We start from the raw sequence: 15422 nt of genomic DNA on the forward strand, positions 1-15422 counted from the left end.
CAGATACCTTTTAGTTACGCAATAGTTATACCGATTTGATTGAATACCCCTCATATTGCTTCTTCCAATATGTACTTGTGTTTCTGTGTTTGTTCCAGTTTCTTGCTGAGTTTTTTGGTTGGTAATGAGAATTATTGTTCAAAAAAAAAAATTATACCGATTTGATCACATTCCATTCCATTTCGTTTGATACTTTTTCAACTCAAACTCTTTACACCAAATTAACACTCTCTTAGATAAAAACTATATACACACCTTTAAGCTCAACACGACAGAACTTTATGACATAAATCATGAACAGTTTCAATGATGCATTATATATGTCATGTTAAGAAAAGAAATGGCTACAATGAGTCCAAGTGCAAAGGTTGAGGATAACTCTCTGTTCACATGTTTCCCAACTATTCACAAGTTTCCTAACTTCAACATTATTTTTTTTACTTCCTTTCTGACATGCATGGGATTCACATACTAAAGTATAAAGTATCATTTTCTATAACCAGAATATATACAATCTATACTTGTACATGTTAGTGTATTTGCATATTATAAAAAATCATTTTGAACCTTTACATACATATGCATTGTCCAAACGTTTACTAAGATTGTTACTTTTAACTAATGTAGATGGTTTTGCAAAAAATGAATGGCAAACTATAAGAAACTTAAACCTTTTGGCTAATTGACATATGGTATTTATTATTTAATTAAAGTTGATATATAGAACAAGTGGGCTTCAACGAATGATTGCTAGTTAGCCAACATTTATATATATATATATATATATATATATATATATATATATATATATATATATATATATATATATATATATATATATATATATATTTGTTAAATTAGATAAGAGCACCTCTTGATAACAACACTTTAACTCTATTTGGAATCTTTAATTAATTACAACTACCAATAAAATTATACAGTTTGATTTGCGAAAGTCGATATCATTGCAACTGTTGACAATGAAATCAAAGAACTATTTGTGAATTAATCGAATACTAAAACTAAACACCAAATTTATTTGATTCAACAAAGAAAGAAAGAAATCAAGAAAAAAAAGATTTACTAATTAAAGCTTCAACACCACCCTATCAGAATCTTGACTTTTGGTGGTAGAAGTAGAAGTCATCATACCTGGTCCACCACCAGCAGCACCACCGGTTCTGCCGCCCATCGCCCGCGTAATGATTGTCATTAACTCAATCGCTACCATGCAGAGAAGACATGGCCACCACACTCAACTTTTGAAGATTCAATTTTACGACAGTATCTGTAAACATCTTTGTATCCTCCACCGTGTTCCCTTCTGGTATATCAACAATGTAAGATTCCAAAACAATGGTGTAAACCTTTCCTTCTTTGTTGAACTCATTGACAGAAGTAACAGAAAGATAGTTATTCAATCGGTGTTCTCCACCCACAACACGAAAGCTCAAGATGTGCTTCTCATCGTCCAAAAGCTCGAGCCTTTCTGTGCTGGTGGACGCCGGAAGGCCTGAGATGACGGTGACTTCTCGGATACTCCCAACACCGCCATCACCAATCATGTTGCAGCTCTTGATGAAATGCTTGTAGCTTTGTGGGTTGTCAAAGCGGCGTATCAAGGGCCACACCACGTGGGCGGGGGCGTCGATGCGCTGCGTGATCAGTGAGGTGCATGTGTTTGGCATTTTGTCGAACATGTGGTACGCATTAATTATGGGTTTTAGCTCTGAATATTCATCTGGAGTCAGGCCTTGTGGGATTGAATTATTTCTGTCCATTTCAAGAACCAGAATAATTAGCAATCAATCAACTGAGTAGGGTTAGTTAGTTTGAAGAGATGAGATGGGGATACTGCTCTGCTAAATTCAGAACAAGATCACATGGAAATGGGTTTGATTGTTTGAAGGTGTTGGAGAAGAGAGGAGAGGAGAGAGGTTGGTGGACAGGACAATGGCACATGAACCATGGAGGTGGAAGGGTTTTCTTATGAATTTTTAGAACTTTAGGGGTCAGTCCTTCAAACTTTCCAGTTATTTGCCCTTTAGGTTACAAGAAAGCTTACATTTGCCCCTCCTACTTTTCTTGTGTTTCTATTCAGTCATTTTTAAACCAGTTATTCCATTTGGGTTAGCTTTACTTTATATCAAGTAATGATAAAATCCTTTAGCTATGAAATTTATGGAAATCATTTCTATTCATTTTCAACCAAACACAATGTTGAAGAATTTTTCCATTCCAATTCATTTGGACTTCTTCTATGTAAAACTGATTAATACTACATCTTTTGACAAACTAGACTTTAATTTTCCGATTTCTCAAAGCTATAGTAATATATAAAAGTTTATTTATTTATTTATTTATTTATTTATTTTTATTTTTTTTGTAAATTGATAAATGTAAATTAGCTTTAAGAAAATGATTTATTTGGTTTCTATATGTGAATATGGAATAATTATTTTAAGAGTACATATCCCAACATCTCTTAACACATTATTTTCCTGACTTGTATATGACAAGCAAATCCACCTTGCAAATTGTATATGATAAGCAAATCCAATTAAGTAGTATGTAAATTAAGACGTTTATTGAGGTATATATGATGTATGGTTTTGGATAAGAAGTACGTATGCTCTAACTACAAGGACCGGAATTGAAAATATATGAAACCAAGGGGATCAAAGTATGAATTTGGATATTGCTTAATAATTTATGACCAAGTTGCGCAGGATTGAGGTTTCTTCCCAATTAAGGGATGTGGATTTGATAAACAATTTGTTGAGAGTCAACTTAACTCTTCAAGTTTGTGCAACATGACCCCAGGCCATCATATATATTTATAATTTTTTAATACAATTATGCACCACCCAAAATCTTCCTTAGAAGCTATATTTATTGCTATTTTTAGTTAAATTGTGGCTTCTCCTTACTATAATTAGAAACTTAACATCATTACTTTCTTGTAAAAATAATTAGAATCAAGTTTAATATATAAAAGTCTTAATGTTTTTCGAATTATTTTTCATAACAGATTGTAAATCTACATGACATGAGTTACATCATTATCAAACACATGCAACATCCTGGATATTTATATTTACTACAAAGATAAAGTTTTCTTTATAATTTGTCACAATTTTTTTTAAACGGTAGGGTTAGTACTTAGTGGTTAGAAGTTAGTATCACGAAATCGTCAACACATGGGTTAAAACTCGAGATCTCCAATCCAAGAGGCAAAACCTTGGTTCTACCAAGTGAGCTAGTCCGACATTGACAAACTTTTATTAATATGGACATCATGACTAATTTTATTTGACATCGAGATGACAGTCGTCGTCGTCGTCGTCGTCGTCGTCGTCGTCGTCGTCGTCGTCGTCGTCGTCGTCGTCGTCGTCGTCGTCGTCGTCGTCGTCGTCGTCGTCGTCGTCGTCGTCGTTATTATTTTGGTATGTATCTTTGTTTAATAACCCGAAAGGGTAGGTGGAAAAAACAATTTTTGAACAAAATGTTTCATGAAAGCAATTGCTGATATGTTGTAAACATTTAGTACACATAGAGTTTAAATAACTAGCTTTAAATAATGCAAGTAAAGATCCCTACATATAAATAATAACATTTCATACCTTGGTAAATGTTCCTTAAGACCTTTAACCCCTTCATTTTGATTATATATTACAATACATATTTACAAATCATATATTCATACCCTCCTACTCAAATTAGTGGTATGATTTTTCTCCACTATTAAACAATTATAAATGGCAAAGGTAAACACAATTTGACACATAGAATATTAATTAGCTAGTCGACGTTGATGAGATATAGTTAACTTAATTAAAATCCAATGTATATAATAAGGTTTATATTTATTTTGTTTTTTCATTTGTTGGTGATTTTAATATCACAATACATTTTATATGTAATTGGAACTAACATGTGAGCTAAGAGGTTTATTATTTGTACGCTATATAATATGTTCGGTGAATGCGGAATGCATGTATATATAAGATCGAATTATAAGCCGATATAATAGAAAAACGAGGGTCAAGGGGGTTGCGTCCCCTTGCAGGGTCCTAGGGGTAGCCCCCCTAGAGGGGTCCAAGGGGCAGAGCCTCTGGCGGTGGTTTGGGCAGTGCCCCAAAAGGTCTTCGGAAATTTGAGTTAGTTTTATTATAGAAAAACTGAATTCTACTAGGTGATTATGGTAAGACTGACAAATCCTATCAATTTTGGAAACTGTTGATTATGACATTAAATTCAAGATTCTCATGACTAATATAGAAGATAGAAACTCTAATCTGTCATGCATATATACAACTCATCCTTTGAGTCGTAGAGAACCCTTCTCAACTCTTCTTCTTCTACAATAAACTCAGAATTTGTCTGGCAATTTAACTTGTGTTTTTGTGCCTAGATACATATGTATCTTTTTGGATTAAGCTGTATTGAATTTCCTGTAACACAGACATAGGGTGTAAATATCAGCTCGGAAGTAAACTTATACGATCCATAAGTAATCCGACTCTCCACCATCACCCTACTTATATTCCCCAACATCATTTTCACAACGGAATATTATTGTATCTCCTTTCAAATATATTACTTCTTTGCTTTTGTTTTTATGTGATAAATGGTCAAAGATTATTCAATCGACAGTCTTTTCTAGACGAACTTCGAAAAAAAAAAAAAAAGGTATATAACGTCAACTTGGTGGTGGTTTGAATCGAATAAGGAAAAGAGGAGGAGTAAAATGTGAAAAGAAAACAAAAGGAAATGAGTTAAAGTGGAGGGATCATTATTGAGACAATGATGAAGTAGAAGGGCCTGTTTTGAAACTACACATGTGAAAACTGAAAAAGGAGTTTGACAAAGTGCCAAGCGATCCAAACTCCCTATTTTGGAGGGTTCCGCCACCAGAGCAGCCTTAAACCATGCACCTCCTCGCATCTTTCCATTTCAATTGTTAGGTGTACTTTTTGTACCCCTTTACTTTCTTCATATGTATCATACAAAATACACTATTATTTCCAACCATGATACCTTCATGTCCATATATTAAGTATAAAACCATAGAACATCATGATATTAGATTGTATTCGACTAAAACTGTGCCCATATCTTATGGTAATTTTAATGTCCTCAAATCATTCTATGTAACCCGAATTTATGTAAGTGCCAAAAATGTAGAACTAGTTTGAACCTGTAGACACCCTCTTGTGGGGTCAAGTCTATGATCGTATATGTTTGCATATATTATGTCTTCTGTTATTTAATGACAATTATTAAAGGAAATCTCCTAAAAGACTTAAAATTTTACCGTAATTTACGAAAAAGTTTTCAAACTAAAATTTGTTTACGAAAAAACATAAATTACCGGTAAAAATATCGATTTGACTCATTTTTCCGGTTTCATTACTTACCTGTTTCATTAAAGTCTCATTATTTTACTTTAATTTCCGAATAAGTCTCAAACTAAAACTTAGTGACGATTTGGTCATTTTCTCCATTTAACATACATTTTATCGGTTTCATTGCTGACTTATACACCTAGTCCTTAAATTACTGATAAGACGGATACGATTAGTTATATAATGTTACATTTACTATAAAATTTGATATCCATCTCATCGGCTCATTTATGACTATGTATCTAGGTCAACAATGAAGCCAATAAAATGTGTGTTTCCAGGAAAAAGGGTACAAAATGAGTTGATGTCTGATTAGATGGATATATTGGGTTACATAAGATTAGATAGACAATTTTGAAATTTCTTATAAACGTAAAAAATGACGCAGTTGTTGCTAGTTTATGTAATTATTGTAGTCTTCGTTGGATGCATTTTATATTCCAAAAACTATACAATACATCAGTATATCAAGTTTTATGATAAACATAACATTATATAACCAAAAATACGCATCTCATCAGCTCATTTAATGACAAGGTATCCAGTGAGCAATGAAACTGGTAAATTATATGTTACATAGAGAAACCAAATCATCACTAAATTTTAGTTTGAGACTTATTCGTAAATTAGGATAAAAAATGGGACTTTAATGAAACATGTAAGTAATGAAACCGATAAACCGGCTGTAACACCTGCTACAAGTATCATTTAAATTATCTAAGTTTTTAGGGTTTTGTGCTTGGACTCGGCGAGTTGGGGAGCTCCAACTCGTCGAGTAGAGGTTATTATGAGGACGCGGGACTTCAGATCTACTCGACGAATCGGAAGGCCCGACTCGACGAGTAGGTACTGTAAAGAGAAACCCTAATTTTCAGGGTTTTGTACCCTATTTAAAAAACTTATGGCTTATTTGCAGCCTCTTCCATCGTTCCTACAGCCAGAGAAACCCTAGTTTGAGCCTTGCACCTTCTTGAGTGAGAGAGAGAACTTTTGAGAGTGATTTTGGTGTGGTTGTGAAAGATTTTGGAGCTTGAAGAAGAAGGAGCAAGGAAAGAAGCAGTAGATCCGACATCTAATCTGTAGTGACAACCATCTTGAGGTATAAAGTCACTATCTTGATCTTTAGTTGCTTAGATCTCTTTTCTTGGAAGTAAATGATCACTTTTGGTGCCAAAAAGGGTGTCATACTCGGATTTGGACTTATCACAAGGATATGGTTCCAGATCTGGACACCCCTAGGTCCTCAATGACATAAAGTTGCTCACTTTATCCAGCTTAGGCCCTTTCCATGCACTAAAACCTTGTAGGAACCTTAGTTTTGGTGTTTTAGCCTTGTGAGGTCTTGCATGCACGTAAAGTTTGCAACTTTATATGGTAACTACACTAGGAGAAGTTGGATCTGAAGTTTGGGACCTTGGATCCCACTGGAAAGGACTGAACACAAAAAGGACTGAAGGAACTCGTTGAGTCCCTTAGCCAACTCGACGAGTCGGGTAGGGTTTACCTGTTTTTGAGATTCTGAGTGAGTTCAGTGAAGGCTTAGAGTTTTGGTCTGCATGAACTTTTGGTCTTCTGGACATTTGCTGAACTCGACGAGTCACTTAGGTGACTTGGCGAGTTGACTCGGGTTTCAGTAGAATGGACTCGGAAGGAACTCGGCGAGTTGTTGGATTGTAACGACCCAAATTTTACAAAGAAAATTTTCATTTTTAATTAGTCAACCATATTTCATAAAACATGAAAATCCCAATAATTGTTTTCAAAACCACCAACATTACAACATTATTATTTTCAAAACATCAGAGTGTCCCCCAAAACATATCAGAAAAGAGAGATAGAGTGCACGCCGCATCATCACGCCTTGCCTTTGCCTTTGGGCTCCGACGTACCTGAAACAAATCCACAGACAGTAAGCTGAAAGCTTGGTGAGTCCCCCAGAGCATACCCCACACAAACCACATATCACATTAGCTATAAAAGCTATCTTAACCGCTATCACACGCCAATTAGCTATGAAGCTATCTCTACCATTAGCCACAAGGGCTATCTCTACCGTTAGCCACAAGGCTATCTCTACCATCAGCCATAAAGGTTGTCTCTACCTTTAGCCATAAGGCTATCTCTACCATTAGCCACAAAGGCTATCTCTACCGCATATCATGCATACATACATATCACACCTCTACATAGCAAGTAAACCAACTAACGTAAAATGGGCCGGCCTTGGTGCCTTAGACCCATTGGTATGGTGAGAAAACTCACCTCACAAAGCTGAACCGGCAACTGAATTCAGGTATGTCCTACGCTGCTCCTCCCAAACTGCCTATAACCAATAAATAAATAATCTTAACTCAGCCCCTAAGGCTCCTCTATGTCAAACCTGGTCAAAGTCTAGGTCTGTAGTCAAGGTCAACAGTCCATATCGACCTTGCCTCGTCGATTGCAATCAGCCACTCATCAGGTTCCCTGCTTAACTCATCGACTCGTCGAGTCATCCGAGAGACTCGTCGAGTTCCTTGATGTTTACGGTCGTAAACTCCCAACCGAACACCCTTGACCGTGAACCCTTGGCCGTGAACCCTTGACCGTGAACGAGGAAACCCTCTCGACTCGCCGAGTCTCTTGCACGACTCGCCGAGTCCCCTTAGTCCATTATGTTTACGGCCTTTTCCAGTGGGACTCAAGGTCCCAAACTTCAGATCTATCCTCTACTAGTGTAGATAACACGTAAAGTTGCAAACTTTACGTGCATGCAAGGCCTCACATGGCCAATACACCAAGACTAACCTTCAAACAAGGTTTTCATGCATGGAGAGGGAATAAGCTTAATAAAAGGTGCAAATTTATGATATTTGGGACCTAAGGAGGTCCAGATATGGAATCATATCCTTGTGATAGGTCCAGATCTAAGTTTGCTTCCATCTCCTCAAGGTAGGCCATAACCTCCAAAAAGAAATCAAAGCTTAACGTAGCAGATCAATACCTCAGACAGATGCCCCACACGAAATAGATGCTTGATCTAATACTTCTCCCTTGATACTTCCTCTTCAAACTTGGAATCCTCCGCAAAATCTCAAAGGTAAGCTCCCAATTGTTCTTACTTCACACACAAGAGGGTTTGCGGCCGTGAACGTTCTTCTATGGTGTTAAGGGAGGCTACTAGGGTTTATAATGATGTTTATATAGGGGGAAAACCCTGAAACCAGGGTTTTCTCTAAACAGCTCTGACTCGCCGAATCGGGCCTTCCGACTCGCCGAGTTAGTTCCGACCCGCGTCCAAGATGTCACGACCCTACTCGACGAGTTGATCTCCCAACTCGTCGAGTTGATCTCCCAACTCGCTGAGTTGATCTCCCAACTCGCCGAGTCCATGCATAAATCCTCCCCAACTTGGCAACTTTCCCACCAATACCCGAACCACGTGCTACATGGATGCACTCGACGAGTTGAGGTCAACATTGACTTTTGACCTTGACTGTTGACTTTGACTTTGACCAGGGTTGACTTTGAGGGCGTTTATGGTATTTCGGGATTGTGACAAGTTAATCACATGATGATTATGTTGGATTAACGTCTAAGTCCATAACTATATTTGGTATGTACTTGACCCGACCCGGCATGGTCCATTTGGGTTGCACTTCACCGGCACAATTTATATGGATAGTCTTTTGAGAATAGTATATTTATGATTTATATTAATATATTATAAGTTGTAATATATTAATATGGAATCATATTATTTAATTAGTATTGATCAAGAATTAATTTAGAATTAATTAAGTGATCAAAAAGAACTAATTAAATATGGACTCTTATATATATGGAATGAGCCAAGTTCATTTAGGTTGGGCTAAGCTTTCATGGATGGTCCATGGAGCTTTTAACCCATGGATCCTATGTAAATGAAAGGTCATGGGTATTAGGGTTTACATGGATGTAACCCTAATCCTCCATAATATATAAAGGGGTCCTTGGCTCACAAAATTGGCACAAGTGTGTGAAAATAAGAGTGGGCCGATTTTAGTGTGCATACATATTCTGTCAAGTTCTTCCAAGGTGTTTTGGTGATTTGTGATTCCATTTGAGGCTTCCACACAATTGGGGCTAAGCTCTTAAAGCTTGAAGACATCAAGCTACATCAAAAGGTATGTCATCTAACTAGAACTTTGTAGTATAGGTGCTTCATAATATGATAGTTAGGATGAAACCTTGGAATAGTTAATATTTGCATGTATAATAGAGAAAACATAGATCCAAAGTTTATAGGGTTGCATGTACACCATAGGAGTGTTAGAATGCTAAAAACCCAACAGTGGTATCAGAGCCATGAGTTGTTTTCTGTTATATTGATGCAAATGTTTTATTTTCAAGTTGGAAAAAAAAAAGGAAAAAAAAAAACATGACGTTTGTCAAATTTTAAGATAATTACTTGTTTTGTGAAAAACGAATTATTTGTAAAATTTGAATCATTTGTTATATGAGTTGAATTAAGTCAAATTTAGTAAAAGATAAAATGATATGATTATTTTATTAGTTTTAAAAGTTTGATCTAAATGTTTTAAGGAGTTACAAATTTTGTCATAAAATTTTGGAGCTCAAAAGTTTTTTTTAAAGTTGTGATCTTAAGGGTTTTTGAAACTTCCATAAGTTATGGATATGAAAGTTTTTTTTTAAAAAAAAAATTTGATTCAAAGTTTTTATGGAGTTACAAAATTTGGTGTTAATGTTTTAAAGAATTCCATAACTTGTTCTTAAGTTATGGAACATGAAAAGTTTCATCATAAAACACCATTAATTCCATAAGTTATGGAATCCAAAGGTTTTCAAGAATTATAAAACTTGCCCTCAAGTTTTGGAATTTGAGAAAAGTTTTTTATGAAAAAAAGAATTGAATTGTAAAACTCTTGGGTTCATAACTTAAACAATTAATTAAATGGTTTTAATTTTGAGTTTAATAATTGGAATTATGATGTTTTGTTGAATAGTTCAAATTAACTCTTATGGACTTTATTAATAGTTAATTAAAATGTTTAATTGAAAGAGTATTATTAAATCCATAAATATATGGTTTGAGTTTAATTAAATTAAAAGTCTAGTTTAATTAATAGATTAAACCATCAAGTATTTTAAATGTCTAAAATACACCCTTATACTATTATAATATTAAAAGTTTAATATATTATATGTATAAGAGCAAGTCGTCTTACCATTAGTAGGCCTCATTCACGAAGCCGGTCTATAAGGGGGGTATAAGGTTGTTGCCTATAAAATGGCAGCTTAATGGGTGTCCACTCTCACCCACCGCTTCCTTGACTGGTGGAGGGTCGTTAGCCGAACAGGTAGGACAAGGACTATAATTCTCCATTCATTAAAAGTATTAATGATAAATACTAAGTAACTAAACCTTTTATTAATTCTCAATCTTAGTTACTTAGGAAAATGTAAATACGGTGCTAATCCATGAAATTACACTTTGCACTTTGTTTAAACCGTTAGTGGAGCGTGTGTGGTTAACCGGCACACTAACCTGGATTTAAAAAAGTAGGCAAAGGGTAACTTAATATTTATCATAGTATCGGTGGAGCTCGTGTGGTTAACCGACACATCGATTGAGGGGTAAATATTAAGGGTACCAAGTATATTTGCATGGTTACTTCACACCTTGTTTTGTGATCCTCGGCATCACAGTCACAAAACCTGAAGGGCACACTCGAGATTGAAACATGCCATTGAAAAGTTCAATGAATCTCAAAAGATCTAGGATTTTCAAATCCAAGTAAAAACCTAATTAAATTATTTCGTTTTTCATGGTGGAAATTGGTAAATCGTCATTTACCTACCTTCAACTATTTTATAACTCGGATTACGGCATCCCTCTTCCAGTTATAAATAGGTTATTGGATCCTAGCCTTAATATTTCATATTGGGTGTTATATTAAGGACTTTAGATCAACTATCTTGAATATCTCCCAAAAGATGTCGAGTTCAGACATCTATGATCTTCCCAAATCTCTTGGAACTTTACTTCCTCCACCTCCTCCAATTATTCTCCCTAACCCACAAGTTCAAGGTCACTCAAGCCCTAATGGCAAGCAAGGTCTATGTGTGATCACATCTTAGAGATGAAGTCACATATTGACAAGCCGGGAGAGTTGGGTTTCAAAGTCTTGAGAAAGTTGGATGTTCAATCACTTTCTAAGTCACATAGTGAGTTCCTTTGGGACTATTATGATACAGACTATGACATGAACCTTAATGATCATATCTATTTGTTTGGTGCTGCTGAATCAGCAATGATTTGGAACGATAGTGAAGCAAATTTGATTAGAAGATCAACTTCCCAAAAACTTTATGGACAGTGACAATGGTGACACTGGAAATCCAGAAAAAGCATTCTCTTCCCAATGGAAAGGGATTGGTCATAGTCAACCCGGTTGACCAAATGGTAAAGAGAAAGGCTAAGTCTGAGATAGTCCTATTACCAAAGGGTCCATATGTTTATTTTGCCAAAGGAAGGGGCGTTGATTGCAAAGCTGCCAAATTTACCTAAGGATGTTAAAGTCAGTAAGTTTGACTCTACATCAGGTAGAGCCCATTATCTAACTCTGTTAAGTTCTATTCTGAGATCCTCATTACATGATGTGACTGGGTCACATGTTGATGTTTTAAGAATCAAAGAATAGAGAGAAATCTTAAAGGAAGTATATGTTGATTCTGATCGCGAAGGTGGATTTCGATCGCATCAAAATTTTGAGCAGTTGCTTAAGAAGTTATGATATATTGCTAAGGAATAGATAACAACAATTTTCCATGTGGATTGTAAGGATAAGTTTTTCCGCAAAGTTTTAAAATAAAAGAAAATTGTTTAATTTTATTTATTTGAAGTATCCTTACAATGGCATTTGTGGAAAATTGTTGCTTATATGATTCCACTGACAGCAATATTGGAAAATGGATTTGATTCTTTCATTTGTGGTAGTGTCTAAATTTACCAAATCAGGAAAGTTCCTCATCGCCCAAGTTTCAATTGGACCGAAACTTGGAATCATGCAAGTTGAATAGTATGATGAATGAGAACTTTCAAGCATTGGAAAATCAAGACTAATTACTTGTTCACATGGATGTGTGAGTCAAGTGAAGGACTAAAGGGATCGACAACACATTCTTGTGCACCGGTCATGTCCACCACAAAGCTCGTTAAGACTATTTGATTTACTAAAGTCTAGTAAATATGGTTATACTTACAAGTTTAAGTATAATTCTGAAACATTGGAAAAGTCTCAATGTATGGCAGAACGAATGGGAAGAATCAAATTAGGCAGAAAGATAAAAGTTTCTCAAATCTGAAAAGATGGGAGAGTACTTTAGTATCATGTTTGTGATCATCTTAATGATTTAGAAATCATATCACAATTAGTCCTCTAAAGGTCATCTTAGTGCATTCTTATGACTAAGAAGAGGAGTCATGAATTGTTGAAATGGTTAGATCAGGAAGATGAGTCATACTTCGTTCCAAAACAATTCTTAGAGTCATACTCCAAGATTGTAACTTGAGTGACATATCTTAAAGAAAGGTTTAAAACACTTGTCAAATGTAAGAGTAAAAGTGTCCTACTCTTGTACATTTGAAATTGGTAAGTTGTGATGTTTTGGATAAAACAAAGACCAACTAAGGCCAATTGTGTGAAGTGTTTGTCTTGATAAAGAATCCGCACTATCTCTTGAATATTTGGCAAGATAGTCTTATATGTCAAGAGGATAGTGGGAGTCTTAAAGATCCTAAAAAGAATTTCAAGAACTAATCAAGAATAAAACCTGAGGTTCTTCACTAGCACACGACTTGAGGTTTATAACCTATCGTGTTGACATATTCTGTGCCCATTCCAGTTAAAGTTGGCTTTGCATAGGAGTTTTGAAAGTTCTCAATTGGTTGCATAACAACTTGGAAGCAATGGCAGGCCCTGTACTGCCAGGTGGCAAGAGGTTAAGATTGCATAAGTTCAATCCATATGAGTTTGGATTTGTCATTATCCTTGTCTTGTGACTATGGTTTTGACGATTCACATGGATAAGAACACATACACCATAAAATCTAAGGGTCATAAGGTTTCTCTCCGATTCATGAAAATAATGGTGAGGAAACACTTCCACCAAGTAGATTTGAAGCAGATGGCAAAAGGTCTAAACAATTGAGACTATGATTACGACATCCCTTTTCATAGTTCTGAAATTGTTTAGACACACATGCATGCTATCTAAGGAAAGGTGTATGATTTTGATAAAGTTTTATCAAAGCATCTCGTATCAGAAATCTGAACTTTGGTAAGAAAGTCAATAAAGTATTGATTTCTAGAAGTCCAGCTGATTTCTGAGTACATGTCAAAGCTAGTGGGAGCATAAGTGTTATGCTAATAATCATCATGTTAGTGGGAGCATGATAATTATTGTTAGTGTTGCAAGTTAGCAATGTTAATTATAGAAAACAAAAGTTTCAATTCGTGAGGCTGCAGGGATTGAAAAAGTTGTTTTGCTATAATTAAGGTAGGGGATATACTTCATTTCAGTTCTAAAGGCTTAGATTGAGACCTTAATCATCTTTAGTCATGAATATATATATGAATTTCATGTTGGATTGGTTCAACTTAAGGAAATTCTATATATTGCGTTCTCAAAATTCGATTATGATTACGGCATCCCTTTTCATAGTCAAATTTTGAAAACATGGCAAATAAAAATATTGTAGCAAAAGACTGGTCTAGAATCATGTCTTTATGTGAGACATCATGAATCGTGTACCATTTGCTTTGGGTACAGGATCGATTGCATGTGCTATAATATTTTTCATTTCTAAATTTTTCCAAATGCCCAAAGGCATTAAGAAGGGAAAAGGTCTAGAATTGGATATGACTAAAATGATTAAGCAATTGTCGAGGACAATCTGAGGTTTACCAAAGATTGGTTGCTCAGGGACAGTTGGAAGTATAGTGCTAATTTTGGAAGGACCATATTGACATATTCTGAAAAGAGGCATCTCTTATTCAGAAGTGATAGTCAAAATGAGAATATGGAGTTGTCTCCATAGGTGGAAGTTATCTGTGTAAGATTAGAAAACTTAATGCAAGAAGCATGTCCAAAGCAATGTACTTTGAATATGAGACTTAGTTTCTATGGAGTTGATCTCCATTGGAATACCTTATAATGACTGTTGACAAGTCTTTGTGACTTTGTACATATTCATTACAGGAGGGTCAGTGCATATAAGTTTAAAATCTAAACAGATTTCGATAAATGATAGGAATTTGAAATTCTCACATTTTTCGATAAGGATTTGGGAGTGTGAAATTAGAATCATTGAAATTATGTTCAATTGGTTTATTTCACAAAGTAAGGATCATAGACAAACATAGAGTGCATACTTGGTGTATGGCAAAGCTATTGTTTAAGAAAAACATAATGTACATGCTTGGAGCATGGGACAACTAGTGTTTTTAATTCAAGTATAAAGTTGATAAAACTGAAACAATGAAAATGAGTAATCAGTATGGTGATAAATAAAAGTGTTTATTTATATTCATATGGTTTGATACCATATTTGATTCATTTATTCTTGTGTTTCACTTTGCATGTTTTGACTTCCAGAATAACTAAGTCGCTATTCCTGAATGATTAAGTTATTCAAACCATCCACAGTCGGTCATATGTTGGAAGTAGATATGAATCAAGACTGTCATGGGTTGGTTTGTAGAGGTCCAAGTTGGTGGACAAAGTGGTGCTACAACACTCATGAGTGCTCATAAGTTCTGAGTATTGGATTCAACCCGCGCTCATTTGAATCACTTCATGGATTTTATCACGAGTGATCATGAGACGATAATATCTTATATTCTTCAAACCTAGAGATATGAGTTGTTACTATGAGTTGGTTATACATTGATTTCACGAAAACGCATTTGGTAACTCGATGTTATAAAACGTGCCTTTGTGTATGATTCAACAAGTAGTAGAACAAGCCAT

At 35.2% G+C, this 15422-nt stretch overlaps 1 protein-coding gene across 1 annotated transcript; it reads right to left on the minus strand.

Moving 5' to 3' along the window:
* Positions 1 to 895: 895 nt before the first annotated feature.
* Positions 896 to 1985, minus strand: LOC145119110 (abscisic acid receptor PYL2-like). The gene has a single exon (XM_079054741.1). It carries the CDS (start codon positions 1779 to 1781, stop codon positions 1218 to 1220), a length of 564 nt encoding a protein of 187 aa, XP_078910867.1. The 5' UTR covers positions 1782 to 1985; the 3' UTR covers positions 896 to 1217.
* Between the last annotated feature and the right edge of the window lie 13437 nt (positions 1986 to 15422).

Source organism: Lactuca virosa, chromosome 6 (genome assembly GCF_052849685.1).
Source record: "Lactuca virosa cultivar CGN04683 chromosome 6, Lactuca_virosa_CGN04683_v6, whole genome shotgun sequence".
In the NCBI taxonomy this organism is placed as follows: Eukaryota; Viridiplantae; Streptophyta; class Magnoliopsida; order Asterales; family Asteraceae; genus Lactuca; species Lactuca virosa.

Bases quoted from the DNA above. Each gene is read 5' to 3' on its own strand.
- LOC145119110 (XM_079054741.1), bottom strand. From the start codon at position 1,781: ATGGACAGAAATAATTCAATCCCACAAGGCCTGACTCCAGATGAATAT.